Genomic DNA, 18514 nt, shown 5'->3' on the forward strand with positions numbered 1-18514 from the left:
TTGTGACCAGCAGCAGCGCTCAATAGTTCCAAACAACTCTGTGCTGTCAATTCTGTTTGATTAGGTTTCAGGAGGATAGACAGCAGTTGTCTGGTAAACGTTAAGACAATATGTGCATCGACTATACTTTACAGTAGCATTTCATTCTGGGGAGAGATAAAGAGACAATGTTAATATGTTTTTCCTGAGTTTAGCCCTCAAGTATTAAACGCCTGCTATACCTTGGCTGCCTGAAAAGGTCAATGCAATTGTTAGATCGGGTCTCCACGCCAGATAATAATTAGGATCCAGCCCCGGACGCCAGATCCCGTCAGAAAATATCAGTTTGTCCAGTAACAGAACAACTAGTCAGCAGAGCTGTTGATACCCAAAATGAGTGTTTAACAGTCTTCTGTCAGTCAAGAAGTTGACCGAGGAAAGCAGAAGCAGGAGACAAAGTTGTGATGGTAAAAAGTAACAGAGTTTATTGAACAATCAATCTTAGTTGCGTATGTCTCAATGTTCAAACTTCGTCTGACCAGCACAGATTCAACATGTACTGTTATACCAAAACTGCTTCACAACAACATCCCATAAACCTTGGGTTTCCATAAACATTCCCCCTTATCTATCTCTATTCATACAGACAAAACAGTTCATGAAACCCCACAAGCATGAGATTGAACAACAATGAAAATGCATAAGCTAGGGGAAATTAATAAAAAAATATAAAACATAATAAATGAATAAACAATATAAATACTTAATATAATGATAAATAATAATAAAAAAAAAATCTAATAATAAATCATATGAATGACTAATGATTATAAAATGATTATGTGAATAAATGCTTATAAATGAATAAAAAAAACAAAAACACAACACACAATTTGCCTGTGAGGATCTAAGGATCCTTCAGTGGTATGTGGAAAATAATGTGTTTTTTGAACCTTAAACCACGTAAACACATTTCATTACACCAAATACACAAAATAAAGTTCTTTTTAGCAGCATCATATGACCCCTTTAATATATTGAAAATTCATATATTAACCCTTCCACACATGAGTTTAAAATATTCTAGCTGAGCCCCCAGCGTGAGTTTTTTTAGGTGACCGTTATTTTAGAACGTATCGCCTTATTGTTTGTCACGTGACACAACTCAGCCACAATAGCTCTGTATGACACATAAATCGCTTTTATTTCGTTTTTCCTTTTTTATTCAAAATATTGACAAACATGCTCACTATATTATGAAATATCTGATATTCCGATTCTGTAATATGTGCAAGTAAATCTATTAAACACTTTTATAGCGACCGTGTTATTTGATCTATACCGGGTGATGGGCGCCGCCATGTTAGTTCGCGCTGCATCCGAGCTGTGGGATTTACAACACGCAAATTCATCCTCTCCTCCCGAAACACGTTAAAGTAGGTCTCCGGTAAACTGGGAGAAGAGCAGAGTAAACTTTATAGTTACCTACACAATCTGTATATGATATCAATAAAAACATGTCGTCATTGTAATGATCATTATTGCCGTTTCCATAGAAATCAGCACGTATTTTACAAACTATAAATGTATGGTTTTGCTAGTATTTGTGTTTAAATGTCTGAAACCTAAAATAAGCATTATATGGTTGAAAACACTGAATATTTGTGATAATATGGCAAGTGCTCAGTGCCAGCCAAAGCAGATTTGAGTTCAGCAGTTGATCACGTGACGCACTGAACGTTCTAATCACACCGGTGTGATCGTACGCGTCAAAGGGTTAACAAATATATTGTCGTTGCATAAGGGGTGATTTACCACTTGCAAAGATTTAGTAACCCAGTATTACACAGTGAAGCTGTTCAATTAAAGTGCCATTTTCAATTAATCTGACACTTAAAAGTTACTTTCATGGTGCAACAATGAAATATTAATATTAAATTTATTTATATTTAATGTAATGTAATTAATTTGGAGTAGAATAAAACATGGACGCCTTGTTGATGCACTGAATGCCACTGTTTTCATTGGAGTGAAACTGCTCAGAAAGTTTTGAATTCAAATTCATCTTTAAATTCAAAGCCTAGTGTTCTATTTTTACTTGGCCACTATTAATATCCCGTTACTTGCGCACTATATGTAGAAATTATTTGATGCGGTTGTTTTTTTGTGTGCGTGTTTGTTTTTTTTTAGAAAATATTATGTATATGGATGCCAAGAGCCAAATAAATAAGAAATTTGAACTTTCTTTATTTGCTCTAAGTTAGGCTTCCACTTGTGTCTCTGCAGTTCCTCACAGGAATGTTGTTAAATCTGACATAGAAACACTGAAGAATCAGGATAAACCTTAAACCCAGCATAGAGGGGTTCAGTGAATGTGGTGTTGAATGTGTGTAAGTGTGTGAGTGTGTGTGTGTCAGAGATGCTGTAGAAGGACAGCGTGCCGGCCGACCAGTCCAGATACACTCCTACTCTATGAGAGGATGAAGAGCGAGGAATATCACTGCTCTTATTATTGTGCCAGACAGTGTAAATCGTATCACAACAGTAAATATTCCAGGACTTTTCATTGAGTCCAAACCAACAATCAATTCCTCCCTTCCTGTTGATTCCTTTATATGCCACTGCTACATGACCTGAGCCGCTCCATTCAGCCTCCCAGTAACAGCGTCCAGTCAGACTCTCTCTACACAGAATCTGCTCAAAGCGCTCAAATCTCTCTGAATGATCAGGATACGGCTGATGCTCTTTCACGCATGTTATTTTTTTGTTCCCTTCAGAAAGGATGAGTTGAGTGTGCACTGTGTTTGGATCCAGTGTGATATCACAGGCATCTGAACACAAAAAGGCATATCAAAACATCTACGACATTATTAAATAGGGATGCACCGAATGTTCGGCAACTGAAATTATTCGTCCGAAAATAGCAAAAAAAGCACTTTCGGTGTTCGGCCGAATAAGTGAAAATACTGCATACATTTTACCGAACAATGACGTTTTTAATTACGCGATCAAATAGCAACCAGCGTAGAGTGAGAGGCGCGCACACTTAAAAATGCAGAAAACATGTCGGCAGTGTGGAAACATTTTTAAGTGTCATTTTAAAGACGCAAAAATGGCCGTTTACAGACTCCATCTGTGATCCAGAAGTCACAAACCACATTCAACAACATATAAAAACGAAATACTCTTTAGAGTAATTTCGTGAACAAATGTGGAAAATTAGAAACAGAAAACAAAATTCAAGCCGTGTCATTTTAAATTCCAGTGCAGTAAAACAGCTGTCAGCAGGGGGTGCTGCAGCACCCCTAGTTCTCGCGGCCATAAGTAGGCTTATGTCTAGGACAAATATTTTGTGGGTTCATCCACTTTTTCGCACTGGCGCCGTTGTACTGTGGCTGCCGTCGTGGTGGTGGTTGAGGAGAGACCCCCTCATGATTGTAAAGCGCTTTGGGTGTACAGCAATACACAATAAAGCGCTATATAAATGCCTCATTCATTCATACATACAGAGTATGTTACATTCTTTCAGCAGTCAGTTATGGGCATAAAATAGGCTATTCAAGACGGGGGGCTCAAAGATGGCCAAATAAAAATATTTGTATTTTACTCATTTTAATAAATTTATTTTATGTTATATTGTGCTTTGTTGGTGTAATGTCTGCTGGAATGTTTAATTTTTTTAAAATATTTTTAAATTGTAGTTTTTTTCTTTGAAAAGCAAGACAAAAAGCAAATTTTCACTATTTAATTTATGCAATGGTGGAAAAAACTGGCAAAATCATACAGAGTATGTTACATTCTTTCAGCAGTCAGTTATGGGCATAAAATAGGCTATTCAAGACGGGGGGCTCAAAGATGGCCAAATAAAAATATTTGTATTTTACTCATTTTAATAAATGTATTTTATGTTATATTGTGCTTTGTTGGTGTAATGTCTGCTTGAATGTTTAATTTTTTTTAAATATTTTTAAATTGTAGTTTTTTTCTTTGAAAAGCAAGACAAAAAGCACATTTTCACTATTTAATTTATGCAATGGTGGAAAAAACTGGCAAAATAAATGAAAAATGTGACAAATCGTGTTCGGTATTCGGCTTTCGGCCAAGTGTTTCGTTATATTCGGCTTCAGCTTTGGCCAAGAATTTTCATTTCGGTGCATCCCTATTTTTAAATATTCATAGGTGTTTGTGTGTACGAGGACTTACATTTTCGCAGACCTGGTGTGATCCTAAAATGTCCTCCATGGTCCAAACTGAACATAGACATAAACACATATATAAAGAAAAAAATGTTCATGAATTCATTACTAATGCCTTTTCAAATGGTTTTACTATTGTGTAAAACAGAGTTTCCCAAAAGGGGTTTGCGAACTGATGAAAAGCCAATTTTTTATTTTATTTTATATTTGTAATTTTATCCTTTATTTTTCCAGGAAGGTCCCATTGCGATAAAAATAAATCTCTACTTCAAGGGAGTCCTGGCCAAGATGACCATACAAAAGTTTCACATAAAGTTTAAAAAGAATTCTAATTTATGCATTTAGCAGACGTTTTTATCCAAAGCGACTTACAGTGCATTCAGGCTATACATTTTTTTTTTGCAGTTTATAGGTTGGATCCTGCAGTTTGTGGTTGAGCAGCTGGCCTCCTGATTGTCCTGGGTGATTGTAGCTCAGATCCAGCTCTCTCAGGTGTGAGGGGTTCGAACTCAGAGCTGAAGACAAATAACCACAGCCTTCTTCTGTCAACATACAGCCAGACAACCTACAGAGAGAGAGAAGGTCTGAAATTTCATTCATGTTTACCCTTTTGTGATTGAATTACATACTTTTCAATTGTGGGCAATTCATTCCTTTAATGTACCTGTAACTAAAGTACAGTACTTCCTCATTTGTAAGTCGCTTTGGATAAAAAAACATCTGCTTAATGAATAGATATAAACATAAATGTAAACTTTTTGAATGTGAAAGTGTCAGATGACTCCTTTCTCCATTTATTTTGGGGTACCAGCTTAGGACTTCCACCTTAACCTTAACCCTCTGAAGTCGATGAATGCACCAGAGTGATCACTTGCATTTTTTCCTAATGATGAATGTTACAGTCTAATAATGTTTAAATCAAATCAAATAAAATCTCTTCACCGGCGGTGAAATTCATAGGTGCCAGTCTCTGTAACAAGGCAGTATAAACAACATGACGTATGTACAATTGACAATATACATTAAATAACAATATACACATTTTACACAAGACACACAGTATACACTATATACACAGTATACACAGGAAGTTTATATGTTTAATCTGAATGCAGTTGCAGTAATCACAGTAATAGTCAGTATTATTCACAGTAATAACGCAGTGAGGTAAATGCTTTTGTTATAGAGAGCAGTTGATGCATTGTAATGTTTAGTGCAAATAGCTTGTCAGAGTGCTGAAGAACCAGTATTTAGACCAGTGTTTACTGTAAAATACTGTTTGTGAATATCTGTTCAAATGTACATAAACATTCTAAACAATATTCTAAACAATAGTACAGTACCTGTCAAAAGTTTGGAAACATTACGATTTTTAATAAAGTCTCTTATGCTCACCAAGGCTGCATTTATGTGCTCAAATACAGTAAAACTACTAATATTGTGAAACAGTATTATAAATACCTCTTTTTTTATTGCAGTATATCATAAAATGTAATTGACTGCTGTGATCAAAGCTAAATTTTCAGCATCATTACTCCAGACTTCAGTGTCACATGATCCTTCAAGATCTCTATGAAGAATTTCAGTTAGGTTTCAGGCCCCAGCATAGCACAGAAACTGCACTTGTTAAAATTACAAATGACTTGCTTCTTGCGTCAGACCAAGGCTGCATCTCATTGCTAGTTTTACTTGATCTTAGTGCTGCGTCTGTTACTTCCTCTACAGTCAAAAATCTGGGGGTTTTATTAGATAGCAACTTGTCTTTTGAAAATCATATTTCCCATGTTACAAAAACAGCATTCTTCCATCTTAGAAACATTGCCATGTTACGAAACATGTTACCTGTTTCTGATGCAGAAAAGCTAGTTCATGCATTCATGACCTCTAGACTGGACTATTGTAATGCACTGCTAGGTGGTTGTCCTGCATCTTCAATAAACATAAGTTTGTTGTTGCGTCATATAATAATTGCTGTTAATAGTGTTCATCGTCTGTTTGATTACATCATTAACTGAATTTTACTGTACATTTCTGCCATATGTACATTAAATTGACAGTCACCACTGACAAGCTACTACTAAATATATTGAAGAAACTTAATTTTCTGTAAAGCTGCTTTGCAACGATTTGTGTCATGAAAAGCGCTATACAAATAAACTTGAATTGAATTCTAATATGCTGATTTGCTGCTCAAGAAACATTTCAGATTATTATCAATGTTGAAAACAGTTGTGCGGCTTCATGTTTATGCAGAACCATGATACACTACCATTCAAATGTTTGGGGGGGGGGGGGGGGGCTTTAAATGAAAATTAATGCTTTTATTCAAAAAGCACAATATCAAATCAAAAACAAATATTCTCGGTTTATGTAATTTGTATGAAACCAACATGAGGTACAGTTTTTCCCGTCTGAGCTCATTATCTGTAAAGTGGTAACACCCACGTGCAGGGAAGCCTATTCATCTGGTAATCATCTACGTGAGACACGCGGACATGCAAATGCTCTATCACCTCTATAAACAAAGCAGCAGGATTCATCTACTTTTTATAGTTTTTAGAAGACTCAAAATAAAGAATAAGCCAGAATTTACCTCAGACTGTGTTACATTTCGTCTAATTATTCCACAAAACAAGAATGTGAATTTTATGTCCTATAATATATGATATGTAATACAATATAAAAGTTTACACTCCAGCATGATAAATGTAACAAAGAATTTGTAAGACTTGAAGAACCTCAGACACTTTGATCTTCTGAGATACGGACAATACGCACAGTGTATTAACATCCAGACATCTGTTTCCACATCTCACTGAGAGAAGATGCGGGGGAAATTCCTTTACATTTGTTCCTTTTCATCCACTTTCTTCCCTTCAGTCAGCTCACTCAGAATGGTCAATAGCATAATATAAATGTTTAACATGAATGCAAGTGAGATTCACAATCATGTCTTGATATAATTGGAATTGTCTCAGGGTGACTGGTACAATGGTCTTAATATTACGAGAAGTAGACTAAAAGGTAATACAGTTCCTAAGAGTTAGAGATATTTTGCTCACTGCAGAGGGTGTGTCATTTCCCAGTGTCTTTCATGCAAATTACCCTCTGTCCCCAAAAGGTGCAAACTCTCCACGTCAAGGACTTGATCAATGCAAATTCCAATTCCTAGTTCCGGTCTCCATTTGGAGGATTTTTTTCTTGGTCTGAGTACTTAAGGCTGGCTGCACACTAGACGATTTTCAAATCTTAAACGATTTTAAAACCATGGGAGACCACAGACAAGACCGTTTCAACCGATTTTTACAAAAAGGTGTTTTCAAGTTAAGCAAAAGCCAGAGAAAAAAATATATGTTTTAAGAGATTTTTTAAAAGTAGATAACGTAGGGTACGATCTGATGGATAACGGTAGAGAGTTCCAGAGCATAGGACCAAGAACTGAAAAAGCCCTGTCGCCTTTAGTTTTTAAACGAGATTTTGGAACAATCAATAACAACTGCGAGGAGGATCTAAGCATTTTCGCAGGAGAGTAGAAATACAGAAGATCTGAAAGCTAGATAGGGGCAAGACAATGGAGTGCTTTGAATACAAAAACTAAAACCTTAAAATCAACACTGAATTTAACAGGTAACCAGTGAAGTGAAGCTAACACAGGGGTAATATGCGCAGTCTTTTTTTTTTTTTGTCCCCGTCAAAAAATGAGCAGCGGCATTCTGTACCAATTGTAAACGCGAAAGTGAAGACTGGTTAATTCCAGCATAAAGTGCATTTGTCACGGTCCCGTCTGTTCCCCTGCCTGTTTCTCCTGTGTTTTCCCCATGGACTCCATTACACACGATCCATCACGCTCCCTCGTCATCAATTACCCTCACCTGCCAGCGATCTCTTCATCACCAGGACATTATACTTTCTATGTTCTCCCCAATATTGTCTGGTCTCGTCTATGTGTAGTGGCATATGGTTTATCTCATGTTTGAATCTTTGTTTTGTTAATAAATCTTCTATTATTGAAGCTCTCCGTGTCTCTGGTCTGTAGCAAGTTGTGACAGCGTTACAGTAATCAAGCCTGGTTGAAATAAATGCATGAATAACAACCTCCAAATCATTATAACTAAGAAAGATTTTAAACTTGCGAAGCCCCTTAAGCTGCAAAAAACTGGCTCTGACTACAGAATTGATTTGTTTGTCAAATCTTAGTTCAGAATCAAGAATAACTCCCAGGTTTTTAACTTTTTGACGAATGTTTTCCTGAAAGGGGCCCAGAGTAGGGCTCAAATTATTTAAAAGGTGTGGTGGGCCGAACAAAATAACTTCAGTCTTTTTCTGATTTAACTAAAGGAAATAATTTTCCATCCAATTCTTGATGTCCTCTAAACAAGCCAGCAAAGAGGACACTGAATCAGAACCTGATTTTAGGGGGAAATAAAGCTGAGTATCATCTGCATAAATGTGGTATGAAACCTCTGGCTAATGATCAGACTAGCGAGTTTGTCACGGTGAGATCTGCGTAAAATGGCCAACGTGAGACACTGAGCGTCACAGATTCCTAATGAGTAAATATAAAGTGTTAACTAAAGTAATTAAGTGTCATAATAATAATAATAGGACATAAATGGACAAACAATCAATTTGTATGACAACCTAAATGTGAGGTCATAATAAAATGGAGTCAGATCAAAATTGAAATGAAATGAAATTACTTTGCACACTGAAAACGCCGAACATACAGGAAACCTCCAGCCACCATTGGATACCTTCGTTGGGCCAATTGGGTTGACCTTACAAATGTTTAGATCACAGTTTACTGTGAAATACTGTGTTCGTGAATATCTGCTCAGAAGTAGATGTTTATAATGGGCCAACCAATAATAATGTAGTTTCTAAGATATAAATATGTTGTTTATGTACTGTGTGAAAACACATACAAAAGCATATGTGCATGTATGACAGTACAAAAACTTTTTTTTCGTTCTGAATGGGCAATATTAGTATTATTGATTGCTAATATAGTTACTCCTGAAAGCAGCATGCTCTCATTTGTTTGCTTTTTTTATGCAACGACCAGATACCAGAAAACTGGACCACAAATAAGACAAACTCTCCCATGAGTCTCTTCAAATTGTTTTGCTCTGAGAGTGCTTTACCAACTCAGTGCCACAACACATGCCCAGACCGACAGGACAATTGCAAAGGGTCACAAAGACAAATGGGCAGATGTCAGCATCAGCAAGCTGTACTTCTACATCGGACTGATATTCTACATAAACATGGTTAAGTATGAGCTCCATCACTGAAAACTGATGGCGGGGCAGTTTTTTCTTCAGTGGATGGAAAAAGAAGCAGCAAATGCCTAATAGGTAGAAGAGTCGAACTTGTAGCCCGAAGGTTGCAAGTTCGAGTCTCAGTACGGGCAGGGATTGCATTTGTTAGTAGACTTCCCTCGCATAATCTAATGGCTGGATTCTACAAACGTTTTAAATGTTTATCAGACATTCAAATACTTTGATATAAATGCATAACTATGAATGACAGTGGAATATGATAAAGTACGGTGGCATTTGCTTTTCTATTAGACAGTATAGTACAGAACAGGGAGATTGGGCACTCTTGTGCATCTGCACTCAGATACTGGGTTTCTCAGTGATGTCAAAACAGTACTGTTGATGCTTACTGGCCGAACAGATCAAACGTATTGGCCAATGTTTAATGCCAAAAAAAAAAAAAAAAGCCAAATATCAACTGATGTAGCATCTTGGTGATTTGTTAAAGGCACATTTTGGTGAGTTATACCAAGACTTAGGAACAGAAACCTTGTATTGAGATCCACCAATCAGAACAATCATTACATCAATGCCTATGATCCATGATTCAAGACTTGTTCCTTTTTGTTGCTTTTTATTTTTAGCAACAATTCAAATCTGTCAACCAATATCATGCCAATTTATGATTTAATGTATGCAATAATTTAATGTATTTTTCATATTTTACTTTATTCATATCATCCCAGACTAGGCATTGGTCAGATTAGGCCCCTCGTGGCCTGCAGGTTCTATTTTTGATGTATGGATTTCCAGAAAATAGTCTCCAAAGGAAATCACAATTCAAATGATGTTTATAAATCTAGGAGCAATGGTGAGGTTAAGCAGTTGTGATCACAAAGAACTTGATGTAATGTGCTAAATGCTTTAAAAAAAAAATAAAAAAAAGTAGTCTAAACCTCCAAAGTATCAGCACTCAAACAATTTTAGACAAACATTACTACAACAAACCTCAGTATCTGCAGCTGACAGTTTGGACTCTTCAGTCCATCAGAGAGCAACTTCTCTCCTGAATCCTGCAGGTCATTGTTACTCAGGTCCAGCTCTCTCAGAACAGAGTTTGAGGATTGTAGAGCTGAAGACACACTCTCACAAGACTGACCAGTAAAATTACAGCCAGCAAGTCTATAGGACAAAATATAAATGAAAGTAGTAATTACTTAAACTTTATCACCACATAGTTGTCACGGGTAGATAGGGATAAAGCATACAGCAAAGGGGTAATTCAAAATAGAGTCTTTAATAGATAATTCCCAAGGAAACACTAGAGAACACAGAAGACACCAAAACTACCACCAAACAACATAAACGCAAGACAAGGGAACAGAGGAAAACACAGGACTTATAAACACAGGAAACGTAATCAGTGAGAACAGAAACAAGTGTGGAGCAATGGGTAACTAAGGGAACAGATTAACTGGGAACACAGGTGAACGGGAACACAGAAAATGAACCATAACAGAACAGATACAGAACTCAGCATGACAATAGTCTTAGCCAAGCACTAAACTGGCACAAATACCATAGTATTGTGAGTATTATTTAATAAAGTAACAATGTCAATGTGCCTTAACTGCAGTGAAATTTAGGTTTTTATGTGAATGTTTAAGGAGTTACCACTTACAGAGCTTTTGTGCAGTTGATCACAGCTGCTACCAGTCTTCTTCTCCCCTCATCTGATGTGTTGTATTTCTTGAGGTCCAGCTCATCCAGCGGCTCCTCTGACATCTGAAGAATGTAGGCGATTGTTGAGCAGTGAGCAGCAGAGAGTTTCTTCTCTGAGAGTTTGTCTGATTTCACAAACTCCTGAATCTCTCTGGACAGAGTCTGATCCTTCACTTCCAGCAGGCAGAGGAACAGATTGATGGATCTTTCGGTGGAGAGTCCATGTCCATTTTTGATCTTCTCTTTAATGAACTGTGTGGTTTTCCTGATGCTCTCTGAGCTGTTCTCACTAGGTGTGAGTAGATCCTGTAAGAGTCTCTGATTGGACTCCAGTGAGATGCCCAGCAGGAACCGCAAGAACAGATCCAGCTGTCCATTTTTGTTCATTACAGCCTTATCAGCCACTCTTTTATGGAGATTTTCCAGTGAATCAAAACATGCTTCTGTAGTGCTGTATACGTGGTAGTAAAACACATAGAAAGCAGCAAGAAACTCCTGAATGCTCAGATGGATGAAGCTGTAGACTTTCCTCTGATGAATCACAGATTCCTTGGAATGTCTTGTGAATATTGTGTTCTGGCTGTTTGCTCCATCAGTAAAACCTCATGTTCTTCGTTCACTCCTTCACTCTCTCCCTCTATGATGTAGAGCTGTGTGTAGATCCTGTTCAGGAGGGTTTCATTCTCTTGGAGTTTGTTTCCCTCAAATAATCTCTCATATTTGATCTTTATGCTGGTTTTGTGTTGGTCTTTGACTCTCTGCAGGTCTGCAGTCTTCAGTGTGTGTGTCTGCAGGACTGCTTCAGTTCTTTCTTGCCTGATGTGGGTCTGATAGTGGGATGTAGAGGACGGCACAGATCTGATCAGATCACATATCTCCCTCCTGTTGAAATTAAAAAGAAAAGAGCATTAAATGACAGTGATTTCAATGACTGCTGAAGACCATCAGTTACATGATTAACGGATATGATTTTGTAACCCCTGTGCAGTACCTATGCTGCATATTTTGTAGCACATTTAGTGTTATTTCATTGAATTTCTTAAATTATTATTAATCTGAGATGCACTACAGTAAATTAGGAAGTAAATGCTTATGCTAACGGTGGGTAAGAGGTCTCTACATCATTGAATTCATCACTGTTTCTCTACACAGACACACAGCTGGTTATTTTGGGTATATCCTGTGTGACGACCCTGAGTCTCCTGATCCTATTGGAGCAGAGAGTGGAAGATTTTGATTGGTTGTCAACCTGTTAATTGATCATTAGTTTGAGTATTTAAGAGTGTTCTGAGTTATTTGGGGTAGGCACTTCTAGTGGGATAAAATTGGGGGTTCGTCCGGGATTGCTACATATATAAGAAATGTATAGTGTTTCGGTGTGTTTGCCTTTGTAAATGAGGGGACCTCAGGTAGTTAGAGTGTCCTCAGCTGGGTTTCTAATCCTTCCATCAAGACACTATTTGTTATTTTAGTTTGTTATTTTGCCTTTATTATTTTTGAAGGTTATTCTGGGCGGAGGTTTTAAATCTCTGTTGCGGGTACGCTTTTGGTTTGTAATGCCAAATGTCCTCGAGTTCAGCGTTTAAATGCTGCCACGAGTCCGGTACACCTTTGAAGAGCAGGTAGGTTTTGTTAGTTCTGTTTATAGTTAGGAACTGAAGTCTCTCATTTTCATTTAAAGTAACCCTTTTGTTGTTTCTCCGCATCTGTGTTTGTGATATCTACCGAGTACGAAGATAATTTGAGGAATGACTTGTGGTAAGTCTTTATTTATCTTATCTACGGTAGTGTTTTGACCCGGAGCGTGAATGTGACGATCCCTGGCTAAGTGGCTGATGGGATTTGTAGTTCCAACGCTCTAGGTTACCGGCATCTCACGCGCTAGTTTAGCGGCGTCTCACGTGTGTTTGTTTTGCTGTGTTTGCTCTGCTGCCTCTTCTAATATAAATTTCGTCGATAATCGAGGATTTTTTCGCGTTTCCTTCGGAAATATTGTTGGAAAGATGTACGAAGGAAGAGCTGTCGCAGATTGCTGAGCGTTTTGGTGTGGAGGTAACGAGTAATGATAAGAAACTTAAAGAGACGCTGCTGAAAGTTGTGAAAGACGCGCTTGTCGAGCGGGGTGTTTTAGAGGTAAGAACTCCACCTGTTAACCCTGATACATCTTTAACCTCTCCTCTTTATGATCCTGAGCGTAATGTGAAGTTTAGTGAGATGTCTTTGCAGGAGAAACAGTTATGTGTTGATGCGGAAAAATTTCGTGCTGAGCGTGACATTTGCGCGCTAAAACAGAAAGAGTTAGAAAAGGATATTGAGTTTAAGAAGTTACAACAGCAATTTGAGTTACGTAAGCTTGAGTTATAATTTGAGAAAGAAAGAGAGGAAAGACTTTCAGTTAAGAAAACTTGAGTTGGAGCTGAATGCAAAAACAGTTGAAACTCCCATTCCTGTGTCACCTGATGAGTCTGTGCACGTTACACCTGTTTTTGATGTTTATAGAAACATTAGACTAGTGCCGCCGTTTTTAGAGAAGGACGTAGAGAAGTATTTCCGACATTTTGAGCGTGTTGCAGAGTCCCTGAAATGACCTAGAGAGTTGATAGATGTGATATGATAGAGTTTTGAGGAAATTTAACTGGCCTAGAATCAAACGCGATGGGAGTGAGTATGTACGGTCCTGCCATACTTGTCAAATGACTGGAAAGCCAAATCATGCTGGACATGCATATTTACTCACTGTGATGTGTCAGTCTACACGTTATCCTGCAGCTTATCCTCTGAGATCAATAACAACTAAGTCAATCTTAAAAGCTTTAACGAGTTTTATGTCTGTTTTTGGCATTCCAAAAACCATTCAGTATGATCAGGGCTCAAATTTTATGTCCAGACAGTTTTCTAAAGCCATGCAGTCACTCAAAGTTAAACACAATATCTTGAGTGCCTATCACCCTCAAAGCCAGGGAGGGCTGGAAAGATTCCACCAGACTCTTAAGTCACTTTTGAGATCGTATTGTGTTGAACTTGACTGTGACTGGGAAGATGGACTTCCTTGGATGCTGTTAGCTGTTCGTGAGGTTGTGCAAGAGAGCACAGGTTTTAGCCCTAATGAGTTAGTGTTCGGACACACTGTTAGGGGCCCTATTGCTGTCTTGGCAGATGAATGGAAAACATTTGATCCACCTGAGAATGTCTTAGAGTCGATAACGGAAACTACTCACATAGTCTATGAAGCTAGAGCTATTGCTCTCAGAAAATTAGGTAAGTCTCAGGAAAAGATGCAGAGGTTGTTTGATCGCAAGGTTAAGTCCAGAAGTTTTCAAGTAGGCGATCAAGTGCTTGCTTTATTACCAGTTTTGACTAGTCCATTCCAGGCTAGGTTTACTGGACCCTACACGATCACTAAGTGTTATCCAAATAACAACTATTTGATAAACACGCCTGATCGATGTAAGAAAACACAGGTTTGTCATGTTAACTTGCTTAAACCTTATGTGAGTCCTGTACCTTTTTTATCTATTGATGTTAACTACTGAGACTGTAGATCCGAGTGTTTCAGAAGCATCTGCAGAGATGGTTGACAGTTTGGAGGAGAAGAATGGTCCTTCTTGAGGTGTAGTGGAGGGGCGCCTCAACAATTCTGAAGTCCTCGCTAATCTAGCTTGTCATTTGTCTCATTTGTGTGAACCAGAGAAGACTGATATAATTACGTTGCTTCAGAAAGAGGTGGACTACTTACTTACTCATAATTTAGCAGAACCTAGTTTCAGTTCTTGGAGTTCTCCCTGCATTTTAGTGAGTAAACCTGATAATTCTTATCGTTTTTGCACTGATTACAGGAAGCTTAACTCTTTGACAAAGCCTGTTTCCCTTTGCCCAGAATTGACGACTGTGTAGACCGTTTGGATTCGATCTCCTGAAAGGTTATTGGCAAGTGCCACTAACATCTCGTACTAAGGAATTATCTGCTTTTATTACACCTGATAGTTTTTTTTTACAGTACACAGTTATGCCTTTTGGGGTTCTAAACGCTCCCGCAACATTTCAACGGTTAGTAAATCGAGTGTTGTCTGGGTTGTCTGGATGTGAAGCTTACCTGGATGATGTTGTTCTGTACAGTTCCTCTTGGTCGGAACACCTCACACAAATTCGAGAGCTTTTTGAGCGGTTGTCCAAAGCTAACTTGACTATCAATCTTACCAAATGTGAATTTGGCAAGGCCACGGTGACATATTTGGGTAAGGTAGTCGGCCGGGGTTGTGTAAAACCCATCAATGCTAAAGTTGACTCTATCTGTAGTTTCCCCACTCCAACTAACCGACGTGAATTACGGCGATTTCTCGGGATGGTGGGCCTTTATAGAGGTTTTTGTCAGAACTTTGCACGTGTAGTTGCCCCGTTGACTGACTTGTTAAGCCCAAAGAGATGTTTTCAATGGTCAGAACAATGTCAGTGTGCCTTTGATCATGCCAAGTCGTTGTTGGCCAATGCTCCTGTGTTAATTGCTCCAAATTTTGAGAATAAATTTTTACTTGCAGTTGATGCTAGCGCTTATGGTACTGGCGCTGTTCTTTTGCAAGAGGACTCCAATAGAATCGAACATCCGGTCAGTTACTTTTCAAAAAAATTCAATCGTCATCAGCAAGTGTATTCTACTGTGGAAAAAGAGGCCTTAGCCCTTGTTTTAGCCGTTCAACATTTCGAGGTCTATTTAAGCTCTGTTTGTGGTCCTATCGTTGTATATACGACCATAATCCGTTGACTTTCTTAAATTGAATGCGCGGTAAAAATCAGAGACTTATGAGGTGGAGCCTTATTCTGCAATTTTTCCACTTACAGATTAAACATATACGTGGTGAGGAAAACGTAATTGCTGATGCTCTCTCATGGGTGTAAGCTATCCCATTGGTGTAGGTTTACCTCTTCTCTATCACTCTTCTCTCTTTTCTATATATATATATATATATATATATACATATACATATATATATATATTTTTTTTTTATACCTTTTTCTCTCGCTTTTTCTCTCTTTGTCCTAGGGCCCAGGAATCCAAGAGTAGAATGGAGTGGAATTTATGGAGATGAGTATTAATGTGATTATATATATATTATGGTTTAGTATGTGTTATGGGTTTGTGCATTGTTTTGTTTTCTTTTGTCGGTTCTTAAGGGAACCTCCTTTTGGAGTGGGAGGTGTGACGACCCTGAGTCTCCTGATCCTATTGGAGCAGAGTGGAAGATTTTGATTGGTTGACTTTGTTGTCTGATCCCTCTTTTATGTTGCAACCTTAAACGAGCAGGTCGTAACACCTGCCAAACCTGATTTATGTCCCCTAATGATACTGATCTGGTATTCATTCAATAGTGAGGAACAGTGAAGGGTCAGGAAAGTGATTTGTGTGTGTGTGTGTGTGTGTGTGTGGTGATTATATATATATTATGGTTTAGTATGTGTTATGTTTTGTGCATTGTTTTGTTTTCTTTTGTCGGTTCTTTAGGGAACCTCCTTTTGGAGTGGGAGGTGTGACGACCCTGAGTCTCCTGATCCTATTGGAGCAGAGTGGAAGATTTTGAATGGGTTCTGGAGACTCTGATCTCAGCATCTTCCACCTGCTGATAGTGACAATGGCATATTAGGCCTGTCTACTGTTTGTTGTCAATTTCTGATCTCAAGCACTGATTCCTGTCTTAATGTATAGCTTGAATGCACTATACTTTTACATTTATTTATTTAGAAGACACATTTATCCAGACCAAATTACAGTTCCGAGATTCAGAAAGTGCAGGTTCAGGAAAGTGATTTTTGTGCCTCTCTGTGATGCTACTATATGAGGTACTGTTCACCCACCGACTGCAGGCTTCTGGAATTCAGTGTAAGTCAATAAAAAAAAAGCATCTGGCAAGTGTAAAAATGGCAAGTGTCTTACCTGAGGTCAGAGGTCACTGTTGCTTCACTCAGTGCAGGGGGATACATCATAGATGCATTACTCTTCACAGACACACCACTGGGTTCTGGAGACTCTGATCTCAGCCTCTTCCACCTGCTGATAGTGACAATGGACAAAACAGCATATTAGCCTTGTTTGCTGTCAATTTCTGATCTCAACCGCTGATTCCTGTCTTAATGTATAGCTTGAATGCACTATACTTTTACGTTTATTTATTTAGAAGACACATTTATCCAGACCAAATGTGACCCTGGACCACAAAACCAGTCATAAGGGTCAATTTTTCGAAATTGAGATTTATACACAAGTCAATTTAAATAAAAGCGTCTGGAAAGTGTAAAAATAGCAAGTGTCTTACCTGGGGTCAGAGGTCACTGATGCATCACTAAAGGCAGAGCTCAGATTCTTTATGGGTTGATCACAGCTTGATCCAGCAGATGGAGAACTCATTTTAAAATCAGTGTCCTGATTCTCCTTCTTCTCATGGAAATTCATTCTGGAGGCTGTGTCCTACTACTCTCATTTAAAAAATAAATAAATAAATGACATTTATAAGAAATTTAAATGAAAGTTCATATGAAATACCGCTCTATAAACAGATCCTAAGTAAACTCATCAGTGCCAGTTTTTTTTTTTTTTTTCAAATAAATAAAGACTCCAGAACAGGGTCAAAAATGTACTTTTTTTATTAAGGATCAATATTTTTTACCTTTTGTAAGGGCCGTTTTTATGATTATTTTATCAAATTTATCTGTGTTGTCTTTTATGTCAGATACTTAAATTTAATCAATTACTTCAAATCAATCAATATAGTTACCAATAAAATAAATCAAATCAAATCAAAGGTGAAACAGAAACAGAGGCATGTTTATTTACATAGACAAGTTAATGCTGTTTAAAGGTGGCATGCATGTATTTACATGACAACTGCATATTGCATTATAAAAAATGCCAGGCAGAACTGCAAAAAAAAAAAAAAAAGTTAAGAACTCTGATTTCGTCAAACCACCAGTGGGAGGTATAGGGCGTTTTCACTCTAGCACTTTTGGTGTGCACCCGGGTTCGATTGACGTCAGAGTTCGGTACGTTTGGATGATGTGAACGCTGTCTTCCGAACTCGGGTGCGCACTCGCGAACCGTACCCGAGTCCGCTTAAAAGGGGTGGTCTGGGGTATTATGTGAGTATAGGAGAGCATAAGTCTAAGTGGACGTCTATGACATGCGGAGTCCCACAAGGCTCAATTCTTGCACCGCTCTTGTTCAGCCTGTATATGCTCACAAGTCAAATAATGAGAAAGAACCCTATTGTTACACTAGTGCTCTCTGTTTAAGAGATGAAGTCGGCGACACTAACTCGTCATCTCCGCAGTATGCGCCTGTATGCATGTTTCATACGGATTACATAATCT

The 18514-nt window shown here is 38.0% G+C and overlaps 2 protein-coding genes across 2 annotated transcripts in view; both read right to left on the reverse strand.

The window, feature by feature from the left end:
• Positions 1–18514, reverse strand: part of LOC107718993 (gastrula zinc finger protein XlCGF57.1-like) — a 193691-nt gene that overhangs the window by 154561 nt on the left and 20616 nt on the right. The gene's annotated exons all lie outside the window — the stretch shown is intronic.
• LOC107719073 (uncharacterized) lies at positions 1977–17600 on the reverse strand. Its single transcript, XM_016526387.1, has 8 exons — positions 17464–17600; positions 17085–17198; positions 11779–12040; positions 11118–11707; positions 10445–10618; positions 4561–4740; positions 4183–4229; positions 1977–2810 (listed from the first exon to the last, which is right to left on the reverse strand). Exons 1-8 carry the CDS (start codon positions 17598–17600, stop codon positions 2284–2286), a joined length of 2031 nt encoding a protein of 676 aa, XP_016381873.1. The 3' UTR covers positions 1977–2283.

The sequence above is a fragment of the Sinocyclocheilus rhinocerous genome, unplaced genomic scaffold, assembly GCF_001515625.1.
Source record: "Sinocyclocheilus rhinocerous isolate Xijiao unplaced genomic scaffold, SAMN03320098_v1.1 scaffold673, whole genome shotgun sequence".
NCBI lineage: Eukaryota > Metazoa > Chordata > Actinopteri > Cypriniformes > Cyprinidae > Sinocyclocheilus > Sinocyclocheilus rhinocerous.

Bases quoted from the DNA above. Each gene is read 5' to 3' on its own strand.
- LOC107719073 (XM_016526387.1), bottom strand. From the start codon at position 17,600: ATGAATTTCCATGAGAAGAAGGAGAATCAGGACACTGATTTTAAAATG. The intron at 17,199-17,463 runs GTAAGACACTTG...CACTATCAGCAG, and splicing joins TCAGTGACCTCTGACCCCAG to GTGGAAGAGGCTGAGATCAG. The intron at 12,041-17,084 runs GTAAGACACTTG...TAATTTCAACAG, and splicing joins ACAGTGACCTCTGACCTCAG to GAGGGAGATATGTGATCTGA.